At 43.6% G+C, this 13749-nt stretch overlaps 1 protein-coding gene across 2 annotated transcripts; it reads left to right on the top strand.

Annotated features, from left to right (window-relative positions):
* The first annotated feature begins 1355 nt into the window (after positions 1–1355).
* Positions 1356–13749, top strand: NME3 (NME/NM23 nucleoside diphosphate kinase 3). Of its 2 annotated transcripts, none has more exons than XM_077449196.1 (5): positions 1356–1441; positions 4938–5068; positions 5788–5889; positions 8027–8139; positions 10121–13749. In XM_077449196.1, the coding sequence occupies exons 2-5, from the start codon at positions 5054–5056 to the stop codon at positions 10236–10238; spliced, it is 348 nt and encodes a 115-aa protein (XP_077305322.1). In that variant the 5' UTR covers positions 1356–1441; positions 4938–5053; the 3' UTR covers positions 10239–13749. The 2 variants fall into 2 exon arrangements, with proteins under 2 accessions (XP_077305322.1, XP_077305321.1); XM_077449195.1 differs by lacking the exon at positions 1356–1441 and adding an exon at positions 1825–2045.

The raw sequence follows: 13749 nt of genomic DNA, 5'->3' as shown, positions 1-13749 counted from the left end.
GTGCAGGATGTGCTTCAGAATGAGAGCACATATCAGGAGTGCCATGCTAAACCATGATGGAGGACGGGTCAGGAATGACACCCACCTGATGAGTTGTTGGATTACATTCTTGAAGGATGTCCCCCATCTGTTCCAGATATCGATGAGAAGATTAACTAATCTGATCATGTCAATGAACATCAAATAGCGCCCTAATGTTCTGGACAGGTGATTTTGGCGCAAGATGTACTTCAGAATCAAAAAACTCGCCAGGACTGCCAAACTGAGCAAGATTGGAGGACGAGTCAGGAATGAAACCCACCTGATGGGTTCTGGAGGGTCATTTCCAACTCCTCTGACTATTTCCTCCACTGGCCGCTCCGTCCTCGCGCTCTCCTCCCCCTCCTCCATGCGGGTCTGTGGGGACCCTCTGATGACTTCTCTGGGCACAGCCCATGGGTAGAGTATTCTAAAGATCATCGGAATCTTCACTGGCTGCTGTATCTCCACAATCCCCTCCCCCCCATCCATGGGGACCTCTGGGGATTGGATGTCGGGATTTCTGTTTAGCTCCCAAGGAACCAACAGAAAAAGAAAAACGGCAACAATTCCGTTTCTCATTTTTTTTTTTTTTTTTTTACTGACAGAAAATGATAATTACTATAAATTACAGATTAAGCAATTAATGCCAATCAATCAATAGACTCACAATTTCAATAACTGGAGAGAATCTGACAGAATAGAAATCAATCAGTCAGGAGAGCTCTGCAGTACAGATGCTACTACTATGAAGATCTGAGTCAACTGAGAGATTTCCCCCTCTGCATGGCTATTTAACAACTGCAGGTCATGTGACCACAGTGACGTCACAGTGCCTGACCGTTTGCAGCTATTTTTAGACTACAGGTCACGTGTCCAGCAGTGAGAAAACGTTTGTTGCCTGGCAACCGCTTCAATCTGATTGGCCGATTTTTTTTTCACGTTTTTTTATTTTTTTTCTAAATGATTTTTATTTCCACATTTCGTTTTCTTCAAACAGGATTTATTTTTTCCCCCCAAATTTTTTTTTTTCAAAAATTACCCCTCAGCGAGGCAAGTTCAGTTCCGGGTGGGGGAAGGTGATTGTTCTGGTCTCAGTACGAATGGAATGAGGGGCGTACACCAGGAGGAGGGGGCGGAGACCTCTGAGGAGGGAGCACAGGAATGGTCGGATCTCTGTCCGCCCCGCCTCCATGCTTGACAAGCCTGGCTCGCGCCGCCTCCGGGGCGTGGTGACGAGATCGGCTCCCCCTGCCTCTCGGCGCAGATCGGAACTCCGCCTATCCATCCCTCTGCACTACGGCTCCTCCTCCTCCCGAGGATAGAGGAGGAGGAGCCGTAGTGCAGAGGGATGGATAGGCGGAGTTCCGATCTGCGCCGAGAGGCAGGGGGAGCCGATCTCGGCACAACACCGGGCTTTTGTGTGAGCAGAGATGCCTTTGGGATATCCGTGCAGCCAATAGGCTTCAGTGTACAAAAGCATTGTCAAGTTGTACACTGAAGAGAGAAGCCGATTGGCCGCCCCTCCCGTCCTCACTGAACACAAGGGGAAAGAGTACTCGCGGCGGCGGCCATCTTTCTGTAGCCCGCCGCCCGGTTTTTGTCTAAAACATTCCCGATTTCCAGGGACAAAGTCAAAATCCCGGTAATTTAAGTGGCAGCAGCTCCGATCGGTACTAGGGTCCCAAAATCGGGATTGTCCCTGGAAAATCGTGAATGTTCGAACTTATATAGGATGGATGAAGTGGGGTGATTGGGCTGGGATGTGTTTAGACATTAGCCACTGCAGTTTCCTTTTTAGACACAAGATGGCGCAATAAAATAACTCCATCCACCTCCATGCAGGTACTGTACATACAGACACGTGTTAATCGCCTTTTTATAGAATATCGGAGGAGGGGGTGTGGCTGCGTGCGCGTTCCCAAGTATGCCGGTGTTTTGGTGACGTGCGCGGCCCCTGCTCCTCCTCGCTCATCTCGCCATGATCTGTCTGATGCTGACCATCTTCGCGCACATTTTCCCCTCAGGTAGGTGAGGGGTGGGGGAGGGGAAGGTGATTGGGCTCCTCCTCAGGGTGTGCAGTCACTGCGGGCCCCATGTGGCTCTCAGGTTTGGGTGGTGTTGCCTGTGGCGCCCATTGTACCGAGAACATGCAGACAAGGAATAGGGGAGAGTCCATACAAAGTGTAAGAGGAGATGATTGTGTGGTGACCCCTGTTTGTATGATAATGGTGTGGGGTGCCCCCGCACCCCCAGTCGGGTCACGTGTGCACAGGGAATGATTGGAGATTGGATCAGTAGATGTGGGGAGTTGGCAATGTATTGGGGCAAACCTTGTTCAGGGGGGTTAAGCTCCACTTTAAGGGAGGGGGAGTAAAAACGCGGCTCCTCTGCACATCTAGACTTATGCTGGCCATACACTACCGATAATTGGCCAAACCCCTTTTTTAAAAACGAACGTTTGTCCATGAGCGCAAACGATAGTGCTATCATGTAATGACCGATCGATCAGTGGACATGAACCTTGCAGACAGATTGGACTGGAAGCACTTTAACCTTTCAATTTATCGTTTCCTTCGGCAGGTCCCTATGTACAGGAGTGATCGGTCACTGCGCTCAGATGTGCGGTCCCTATATACAGGAGTGACCTGTCACTGCGCTCAGGTGTGCAGTCCCTATATACAGGAGTGACCTGTCACTGCGCTCAGGTGTGCAGTCCCTATATACAGGAGTGACCTGTCACTGCGCTCAGGTGTGCAGTCCCTATATACAGGAGTGACCTGTCACTGCGCTCAGGTGTGCAGTCCCTATATACAGGAGTGACCTGTCACTGCGCTCAGGTGTGCAGTCCCTATATACAGGAGTGACCTGTCACTGCGCTCAGGTGTGCAGTCCCTATATACAGGAGTGACCTGTCACTGCGCTCAGGTGTGCAGTCCCTATATACAGGAGTGACCTGTCACTGCGCTCAGGTGTGCAGTCCCTATATACAGGAGTGACCTGTCACTGCGCTCAGGTGTGCAGTCCCTATATACAGGAGTGACCTGTCACTGCGCTCAGGTGTGCAGTCCCTATATACAGGAGTGACCTGTCACTGCGCTCAGGTGTGCAGTCCCTATATACAGGAGTGACCTGTCACTGCGCTCAGGTGTGCAGTCCCTATATACAGGAGTGACCTGTCACTGCGCTCAGGTGTGCAGTCCCTATATACAGGAGTGACCTGTCACTGCGCTCAGGTGTGCAGTCCCTATATACAGGAGTGATCGGTCACTGCGCTCAGATGTGCGATCCCTATATACAGCTATCACTGATATTTACACAAACGCCTATCACTCCTGGGCATTGTACAGCTCTGTGCCTATGTGAATGAGCCCTAACATCTAAACGGTAAGACTCAGGAGGGGGACCAGAATAATAACATTGTTAGCTACTAGTTGGGCTTCATGGTAAAATAAATCAGGCGCCTACTAAAGAGCAACAAATTGCTGTATGAAGAGCATAAGCCATTATCAATTGTAGCTGCTGGGAAACGCTCCTGGGAGAGGAGGATATATAAAACAAGCAGCAAGAATTCCTAAAAGCTCTTGGATCCACGATGTTGTCTCAAGAAGGAATGTGCTCATTGGTGAAACCACGGCTTGTATGTGACCAATACTCATGTAAACCACACATAGTTAGTAAGCTCAATGTTTATTGATAAAGGTTTTATAACTGGCATTGCTTAAAACCTTTTATCCTTTATCAATAAGCATTGCCGACTGTCTGCTCTAAAGAACCGTACCGGGGTGATGGCTGCAGGCATGACCCCTGTAAAAAACCTTGAAGTAATATCAGGTACCTTTTTGTGTCTGATACCGACACTTCTAAAAAATAAAATTAAACAAGTGAATATTGGCCTAACCAATAATCGGTCGATCCCTACTTTCAAAAAAATAAAATAAAAATCACTTTAAACAATAAATATGTTATACTTACCCACTCTGTGTGACGGTTTTGCATCAAGCAGCCCTGATTCTCCTATTCTGGGGTCCCCCACCAATGCTTCTGGCTCCTCCTGCCTTCAGAGGGCCCCAATAGCAGGCTGCAATGTATAGTATAGAGTGCCCCATAGCAGGGCAAAAAAAAAACCCCTGCTCACTTCCTGCCAGGACTACATGTCCCATGAGGCATTGCTCCTCACACATTCACAAGTTCTTAGGCACTTACTGACATGTATGGATGGTGTACTGAGCTGTATGTGTGCCGCACTGTATTTCCTGATATGTAAACAATGCATTCTATATGCAGGCCAACTAATCGGCTGACTAATTGATTATTAAAACGGTTGACAATTGTTTTCATAATCGATTAGTTGTTTCCGCCCTGATGGAAACAATGCAGACAGTTACATAATGAAGAAAAGTCTTCCAGTCTGTTTTGAAAGGCCATCAAAGATACCCCTTCCGAAAAAAACAAAACGATGGGTAGCTGGTGAATATACACTATATCTTAAATGGTCATTGCAAGTAATAAAACAACCTTGGAGCACCTACATAAGGACTTAATGCACAAAAGGACATTAAAGGTTTTAATACTCTTTTTACAGTGAGCCTCTTTCATACAATCATATATGTAATAAATCATTTTTCTAGGAAATAAAAGTTGGAGCTGATATATAAAGCACCAAACCTGGAGGACTGGGGGGGGGGGGGGGGGGGGGGAATCCTATTCAGAGCTGATAAGCATAGCAAAAAAAAAAGTGAGGCCTGTGTGATTTTTAATATATAAAACCGATTACAATCCACTGAGAGCTGTGCGACATTTTATTATTCAACTTCTTTTTTTTTTTTATGGATTTAGTTTTAAATTCTGTAGAATGGTAAGACGTGTACAGCAATTAGGTTCAGATACACATTGTTACCTGTCTGTTCTCTCTCCAGCATGGACGGGGATTAATGAGCGCACATTTTTGGCCATAAAGCCAGATGGGTGTCAGCGGCGTCTGGTCGGAGAGATCATCCGGCGATTCGAAAAGAAGGGCTTCAAACTGGTGGCCATGAAGATGATGCAGGTGAGTCGCTGAAGTAAAGGAGACATTTATCAAAGTGACACAAAGAACTGTTTAATGTTCCCATCCAACCAATCAGGTTCCAGATTTAATAATTCCAAAGCTAGAGTGATGATGAAAGGTAAGGAGGGGGTTGCCATGATGTTACCAACATCAGTTTTTGAATGGATGCAGGCAGCCCCTTCTGATGAATCGGTGTACTCCTCATGCCTGGTCAGACGCTGAATCTTAGTGACCCAACTAGCAAGACAGGTTACGAATTAGAAATCTATACAAAATATTTGGGCTGACCCTGGGATGATAAACGCAGGTGCTGTATTATTATTATTATTATTATTATTATTTAATATATAGAAGATTCCCCCCTCCCATCGCTGTCACAGGGAGGTGGGGGAGGCAGGCAGAAGGCTTTGATCACTGCAGGTAATCTCTGGCTGTGGAACATGTTCAGAAAGGTGAACTATTTTTTTAAATTTGGGTACATGTAATGCTTGCATTAAAAAAAGTTAGACATTTCTTGAGGTATTAATGAATTCAAAGCTGTGTTTGTGTCCGGTTTGAGTTCAGGTTTCGAAAACTTGGGTGCAGTCAGCAACGTTTCAGACTTCTCTGCCCGTCTCAGGGGTCTTGTCCAACCCTGGCTATGTATAATTTGTATGTACTCTAGAGCTGTATCTATGACTTTTTTTTTATTTATTTTTTTTATTTTTATTTTTACACAGGCATCAGAGGCGCTGTTGAAGGAGCATTACTTCGACCTTCGAGACCGTCCATTCTACCAGCGTCTTGTAAAATATATGGGCTCTGGACCGGTGATTGCCATGGTGAGAACTGAAGAACCCCATTAGTGCACATTTGTACCTCCCAGTTTATCATCGTCTTGGTGTCTTTTTATTGAACAAATTGATTGTATTTTTTGCAATCTGTTGATTGTGTCAAAAATTCAGAGCTTTCCAGTATTATTTTAGGGAGTCTTTCCATATAAAAAAAAAAAAAAAAAAAATATATATATATATATATATATATATATATATATATATATATATATATATATATATATATATATATATATATATATATATATATATATATATATATTTTTTTTTTTTTTTGTGTACTACAAAACAGGTACTCTGTATGATGAGGAGAGGGATGAGATTTAGTTGTTTTTACCAAGAGATAATTGGGCAGGGCTGACAGAATTTCTTGCCATTTCAATTCAGAAAAAGAGAAAAGGAACTGAGTATATTTCTTGCAGTTCAACAATTATTTGTAAAGCAAAAATGCTGTTTTATTTTTCTTGCATGTCCCCCTCAGTTCTACAGTGTTTGCACTTCCAGTGAAAATCAACCCCAATGTCTCTAAAGGGGTTAAATGTTACCCTAATAGTGTTATAAGTGTAGTAATTACATGCCGCTACAAAATACCAATACCTTTTTGTGGTGTGATTTGAGCCAATACAAAATGAATGGGCTCAAATCACATGGCAAAGAATTGCATGAAATTTGAACAGGAATGCGGTGTGATTTCTGTCGATGGCATGTGGCTTTCTGCACTGCTTTAGTGTGAACCCAGGCTGAAGTCACTATGACAAACCTCGGTTAAAGCAGAGGTCCACCCTAAAGTGGAGCTTCCGCTCATTGGAACCCCCCCCTCCGGCGCCACAATTGGCACCTTTCAGGGGGGAGGGGGGTGCAGGTATCTGCACCCACTTCCGGCATAGATATCTGCAGAAGGTACACCCCTTTCCGCAGAATGTACGTCCCTTTCCGAAGGTCCCCAGCTGTCTGCTGGGAAACACACGGATCCCAGAGACAGCGGGGACCATCCTTATTGCGTAGCGCGACTTGCGCATGCGCAGTAAGGAACCGGGAAATGAAGCCACAAGGCTCCACTTCCTGCTGATTCCCATACCCAAAATGGCGGCGGCAGCACCCGAGAGACGATCGAGAGATCGGCTTCGGGTGCCGACATCGCGGGCGAGCTGGGCGGGTAAGTGTCATTATTTTAAAAGTCAGCAGCTGCAGTATTTGTAGCTGCTGGCTTTTAAAAACAAAAAAAAAAAAAAAACGGTGGACTCCCGCTTTAACACAGGAGGGGTGGGGGAAACCGCATGGGGTTCGGACAGGAATCGCATCGCATTACTATTTAAATTGCATGCGATTTGAGCCCAATCCATTTTGTATGGGCTCAAATCGCACAACAAAGCTATCCATTCTGGATGTCAGAGCATTTGCATGAGCACTTGTGCAAATAACTTGTATCGATATCGGTGCGACCCGCGTTTCAATGCTAGTTCTCCAGTTTGCAGATCCTGCTGGCTAGCGCTCCAAGTCTTGGTTTTGGCCCCACAAAGGTGATGGTAGTACTCCTTCTCCTTCTGCCTATTCAGTGTGCAGCCTTTCCTACAACGCTACCCTCTGTCCACAGCTTGTACACCCTTAGGTCGCAGCCCTCTCACAGCCATTAGTCTGTCCTCAGCACAGAGCCTCTAACAGTTCTTCTGCCCCTAGCCCGGAGTCCCCACCATCCTTTTTGTGCAGTAAAACAAATACATTTTTTATTAAATAAAATGAATACTACTTACAAGTATAGTAATGATGCACACTTTAATGGGGTTCATTCCCACAAGTACTTTGTCTGAGTCCAGCACCAGAAAACAGATCCCCTCAAGGGAAATGTCTTCTGTCATGCTGCCACTACTGACCCAAAGCATTGCCCTGGTTCTGCTCTAAAGGAATAGCTCGTTGTTATATTATGTCTTGTGCTTCTGAATGGGAGTGGCTTGGTATTATTAGAATAACATTATATTATAGTGTTCCTTGAGACTCTTCCTGTCCTGATCATGTATTTCTGAAATAATTTTTCATCCATTTTGAAATTCACATGGTTGGTATACAAAGCATGATGTAGTTTTTATATTACATTTGTATGTGTAATAATGCATTTTGGTTTCTGTAGGTCTGGCAGGGGCTGGATGTAGTGAAGACTGCTCGTCTCATGATGGGGGAGACCAACCCAGCTGATTCCCTGCCTGGTACCATCCGAGGGGATTTCTGTATAGATGTCAGCAGGTAAGTTATCTCAAGGGAGATCTTCCTATATTTTTAGGGCCCTCACACAGAGGGGTTCCTGCCTGTACACAGCTCCCCACTTTTCTCAAGGCTGCTGCAGCACAGCATTCATGAAATAATATGAAATATTATTAATAGTTCTGTATGGGAAGCACTCTGTTTCACTAATCGGGTTCCAGTCTGTTACTAGAAGTGTCAGTGGGATATAGACCTGCTTCTGTTTGGGGGGGAGCAGTGAATTCCTCCATGCAGAATGGCCTTTGACAGAATAGGGAGTTTATACTTTTTTTTTTTTTTTTTTTCAAAAAATCCAGTGCTCTGTTTAATTCTCCTTAGAGGATCTTGAATTCTTTTATTTGTTGTACAGATGTGTAATTTCCAGCATTCCTAAATTCTAGATTAATACACATGGAAATCATGGCTGTACCCAGGTCCATCCAAACAGCACTCGTGTTCATTTATTGCAAGCCATTGTATTGCCATTACATCCCACTCATGTTGGGATGTATGGTGTAGAAATGGCTTCCTCACGATGTAACTGAAAGCTAATTTAGGATAGGACACCAAAAACATACTTGGAGTGGAGGACACCTATTTCTGGCTGCCCTGATCACTGCTTTCCATTCCAGGCTCAGAAGTACTGGAAAATCCATCTGTTGTCTTTTGATTCCCCCCCTTTTTTTTTTTTTTCCCCTCTTTCCTTTCACACCAGTTTGCATACATTGGAAACTCAGTTTTCAGGGCTGTGTTTTCTATAAGGGATCAGTGGGCCAGTACTTTGGGTGGCAAGGTTAATAGGGGCAGCATCAAGCCTCACAAATTCTAAACTGCGATGACTTTGCCCGAATTTATTTCACTCTTTTGCCCACTTCTGGACATTTGTGGCTAAATTCTGGAGAAAACTAGGGTGTAGAGGGTGCAGGAGATGTTGATTTGCCCTTGACACATCTTGTTGTTTTTGTAGTGCTCTGTACAGGTAAAATGTAACCCAGCAGGCAGTATGCTGCCACCAACAGCACTTTCTAACATTAAGTTTTACTAAAATAATCACGACACAAGGTGGAATTTTACAAAAGTGGCTAAGCAGCATGCTGTCTACATTTTTGACTTTCCTCTGCTCACTTGCTGCATACTTTTCTGAGGTCATTGAAAATTTTATTTTTATTCTAAATCTGCAAAATACATTCCATGTGCATTAAAACGGGTGTTGTTCAGTGTCTTACACACTGTTTTGTTTTTCTTTAGAAAGCAGCTACAGCCTGATTTAAAAAAGCCTGTTCCCGGCCAGCATGCTGCAGAGAAGCATCCCGGCTCTCTGTATGGATGCAGTGCTCTCTGTAAAAGGTCTATAACACAATTTGTGCATCCAGACCTAGAACTGTTCACCCTGTAAATATCATGCTTCCCACTGGTTGGAGTGCTCTAGTTCTGACTCAGCAGGGGATTGTGGGGCATCTGTATAGAGACCTTTGCTTCCACACAGACCGCAAGGATTCTTCTCTACAGCATGCTGTCTGGGGGACAGGCTTTTCTGCTCAGGCTTTGCCTGCTTTCTAGATATAAACTGTAAGCCTTTGCACAAGGCTTTGTTTTGAAGTACCTGCAATGTATTCAGCTGACTGAGCTGATTAAAGGGAAAATTCAGTTAGGCTTTAACTAGAGGTCTATAGTGGAAGTTTTCAGTACAGTGCTCATTTAATAGAGGGGTATGGCCAAAGCTTTTTTGGACATACTTCTGTTGTGGGCCCCAGGATTGCACTTTTGCTCTCCTATGACCCAGAATCAGCCAACGGGCTACAGATAAGGGGTGACTGGCAGTTTTGTTGAAACCCCAAACGTCTCCTTTTTAAATGTTGTGTTTTTTTTTTTTTTTTTTTTTACATTTCTTTTACTGTTTAGAGGAAATGATACACCAGCCTAGTTGTGAATCTGCTTATGGAAAACAGTTGCATTTACTTTCCTCGTTTCGTTCTTCTTTCAGGAATGTCATACATGGCAGTGACTCCACAGAGAGTGCTCAGCGTGAGATCGCCCTGTGGTTTAAGGATGACGAGCTGGTCTGCTGGGATCACAGTGCTGAGAGTTGGATCTATGAGTAATCTATTAAGGCACAGAGAAATTTGAGTACGCGGTGGATTGTTCTCATTAGAAATAAAAAAAAAAGTGGAAAAACTTGAATGTAAGGCAAACTAAGGGGGTTACAATTTGTAAATTGGTTCCTGAGGGACATCTGCAAGCACTTAATCTTTCCGTCCAATCAGAATTTATCCAAGGTAGGAATATATTGCCACTATCGTACCTCCAGCTCTCATAGTACAGAGCTTTAACCCTTTTTTGTAAAAGATAAAAAAAAAAAAAAAAAAAAGTTTTAATTGTTACATGGTGCAAAGACACACTACATAGCACTATTATTGTACTGGCATTAGTAAAGTTTACAGGGGTTAGTTCTGCTGATTGCCCCCACTTACACCAACAGCAGTGACCTGTTAGCAATATGAATAAAAGGAAAATCTGCACAGCTTTAACCTTTGTGACCTACACATAATACTCTGGTTTTCGTTAAATAGGGAAACTGGGGGTCTTAAAATGTCTGTGCTGTAATGACATCTAAAAACTTGAACATTTTTGAATGTATTTGTTAAAGTGCTTTTGAGACCCTTGTATGAGGTTATTGTCTGATAAACTTGTGATAACCCAGCCGGCTGGGACTTGTAAGTCCATGTGCTGTCCCATTGACCAAAATATCATGACGCTACTGCTATATCTGTGAAAGCAGACTTGTAGCAAAATAACACGTCTATCCATCTACACTTCTCTCTCCTTTAAAGAAAACATGTCGCTATGCCCATTCAGTGCTAAGTGACAGGTTCCCGTGAAAGGCCACTGGTACCCACCTTTTGGTGCACTCCATCACTTCAGTCGTCTGATAGAGCCTTTGAAAATAACTGGTGATTAGGGGTTTTCTAGGGCAGCCCACACAATTATTTTTTATTTTTTGCTCAATGTGTTGAATGAGAGAAAATTAATCCATTCTCCCATCCACACACTGGAGGTGAATGGGGGAATCTCTCCCTTGGAACTATTATATTTTGACAGCGGGGAAGCTTCCCAGCCATCAGAATACTCTTGGCACCGCCGGCTACAGCCGATGGCACTGGTTGAGCGAATCCGTACAACCATCATCCTGGTTGTACGGAAGTCGATTGAGAGATCCTTTTTATAGCTGGCCTTATTCTTGTAGGGAAGCAGTATTCAGGCCTCAGCAGTCAACTTCTATGGCCTGAACACTGTAATAAGGGGGGGGTTTAAACCAAGGCTCCAAACAGGCAAGCAAAGTGGTGGAAAAGTTGAGTATCAACGGGTTGGAGATGGGTCCCAAGAGAACCATTCTCTTTATCATTTTAAAGTTTTAGGTAGTGCAATGAACGGTTAGGACCAGTTTATAAACAAGAAGCTATTAAAAACCCTTTATAACCCCAATTTATATTAGTTTTGGGAAGCGATTCTCTGTCAGGTTTTTGATCCCCTACCCACTGCACGTTTTTTCTTCATCTCTCCTAGACACAGTGTTTATAGGAAGGGAATTGTGGGGAAATCTCATAATTTGGGGCACAGACACCTATAAAAACCTGACAAGAAGTTCTAACCTTACATCACGCTTTTAACAACTAAAATAAAATGGCTGGAGTTGCACTGTAAATCATGCCCTGACGTTACCTGCCAGGTCTTGCACAGAATGTTGCCCCCAGTAGATCTAAACTCCCTAAAGTGTCGGTTTCTGCATAGGCTTCAGTAGGAGACTTCTCATCAACGGTGTTGTATTCAGTGGCTTGGAAAGTGGTAGAGGAATTTACTCTCCTTTCCAGATCCAGCTTTTGTCCACACTTTATTTATTTATTTTTTATTTAATAAGCAAGTCCACCTTTACAAGCATGTTACACCTGTAATTAGAGTGTAACATGTTCTTAAGCACCATCATATCGCCCTCCCCCCCCCCCCCCCCCCCAAAGCCCAATGACAGAAGGTGGGGATTCCTCTCCCCTGCAGCTGTTGTCACAGCCGAGTCATTCATTCAGTGAATGATTGAACTACAAGTCCATTCTTCCACTGCAGCAGACAGACTTGTAGATCTCAATAGAATGAGTGTGGCAATCATCACACTTGTAGTTCATTGAATCTCTCTAACTTTCAGGTAGAAAGCTGGAGAAAGATTCAATGGACTACAAATGTTTTGATTGCCACACTCATATTCTATAAGACGGTGGGGGTGCAGGAGCCTGACATTGCACCTGCTATCCACTTACCACGGGGACAATGCTTTGCAGGCTCTTCTGGGAAAATAAATAAATGCACATTTATTTCTTCCCCTAAAAAAAATATATGTGCCGTTTTTTTGCGATATGACACTGCGTAACTTTAACTGAAAATTGTGCGGTGATACAACACTGTACTGAAATTAAATTTTATGTCCCCCTTCCCCCACTACCACAAATAGAGCTTTCTTTTGGGGATATTGGATCACCGCTGCATGGTGTGTTTTTTATTTTTTATTTTTTTTTATTTTATTTTTTTTGGGGGGGGGGCGCTATAAACAAAAATAGACCAACAATATATTTTACTTTCTGCTATAGAGCATATCCAATCATTTTTACTAGTAATGGCGGCAATCGGCAACTGCTATACTGTGGTGGACACTTTTTGGGGACCAGTGACGCTATTACAGTTACAGCTAATATGTACTGTCACTGCTAATGACGCTGGCTGGGAAGGGGTTAACATCAGGGGCAATCAAAGGGTTAAATCTGTGCCTAACTTGTTTGTGTACTGTGGGAGGTGCTTTTTACTAGGGGAAGAGATGGAATTTGTTCCCTGATTTGCAAGGACACAAATTCCACCCCCACTATTATATAGTGATCCAGCTCAGAGGTGCTGCCCTGTAGCAGTAAAACTACTATAAAGCGGACCTTAAGTAATTAAGGACAGTTGCTTTAAAGTGGAACTCCAGACTCAGCATTTGCCTTCTTTTTGTTGTCTGTGTCCCAGTTGGAGATTTTTTTCCTCACTTCATGCACTCAGTGACGTGGCCAAGACAGGGACAGAAGGGAAATCTTACCAACGGAGACATGGACATCAATGAAACCTGATGGAGGTTGTAACCCCTCTTACTCTATTCAAGAAAATGCCTAGAGTGGCAAGTTTAATAACCACGGAACAGGTCTCAAGAAAATGGACATATGCTGTCATTTTACTTATGTCAACGGGCATTCTAGGTGAACACTGCATTTTCTATTCAAACCCATGCAGCTGCATTTAAATGGAAAATGCTATGTTTGACTAGAAAAGGCTGCATTTGAACTGTTTTGCTTGCAGTACAAACACAGCTTAAAATGAGGTGCTGCATACAAAGAAAGCAGGTCAAACAGTTCTGGAATAAGTACAGCCCTGATGTTCACATTGACAGCCTTTTGTGCAAAAATGTCTACAGATTGTATGGGTATGAATGGGTTAACATAACAAAAGGACATCTACATTGTTTACAGGGATAATTATTGTTTTTGTTTTTTCTTTCATTTGGCCCCTTTTTTATAATAAAATCAGTTCCACAAAGCA

The sequence above is a fragment of the Lithobates pipiens genome, unplaced genomic scaffold (assembly GCF_037356315.1).
Source record: "Lithobates pipiens isolate NorthernLeopardFrog02 unplaced genomic scaffold, aLitPip1_a1.2 Scaffold_22, whole genome shotgun sequence".
NCBI classification, from domain to species: domain Eukaryota; kingdom Metazoa; phylum Chordata; class Amphibia; order Anura; family Ranidae; genus Lithobates; species Lithobates pipiens.
This window is presented reverse-complemented; position numbering and strand designations above follow the sequence as displayed.

Coding starts and splice junctions, on each gene's coding strand:
- NME3 (XM_077449195.1), top strand. CDS start 2,000: ATGATCTGTCTGATGCTGACCATCTTCGCGCACATTTTCCCCTCAG. Junction 2,046..4,937: donor CGCGCACATTTTCCCCTCAG/GTAGGTGAGGGG, acceptor TTCTCTCTCCAG/CATGGACGGGGATTAATGAG. Junction 5,069..5,787: donor TGGCCATGAAGATGATGCAG/GTGAGTCGCTGA, acceptor ATTTTTACACAG/GCATCAGAGGCGCTGTTGAA.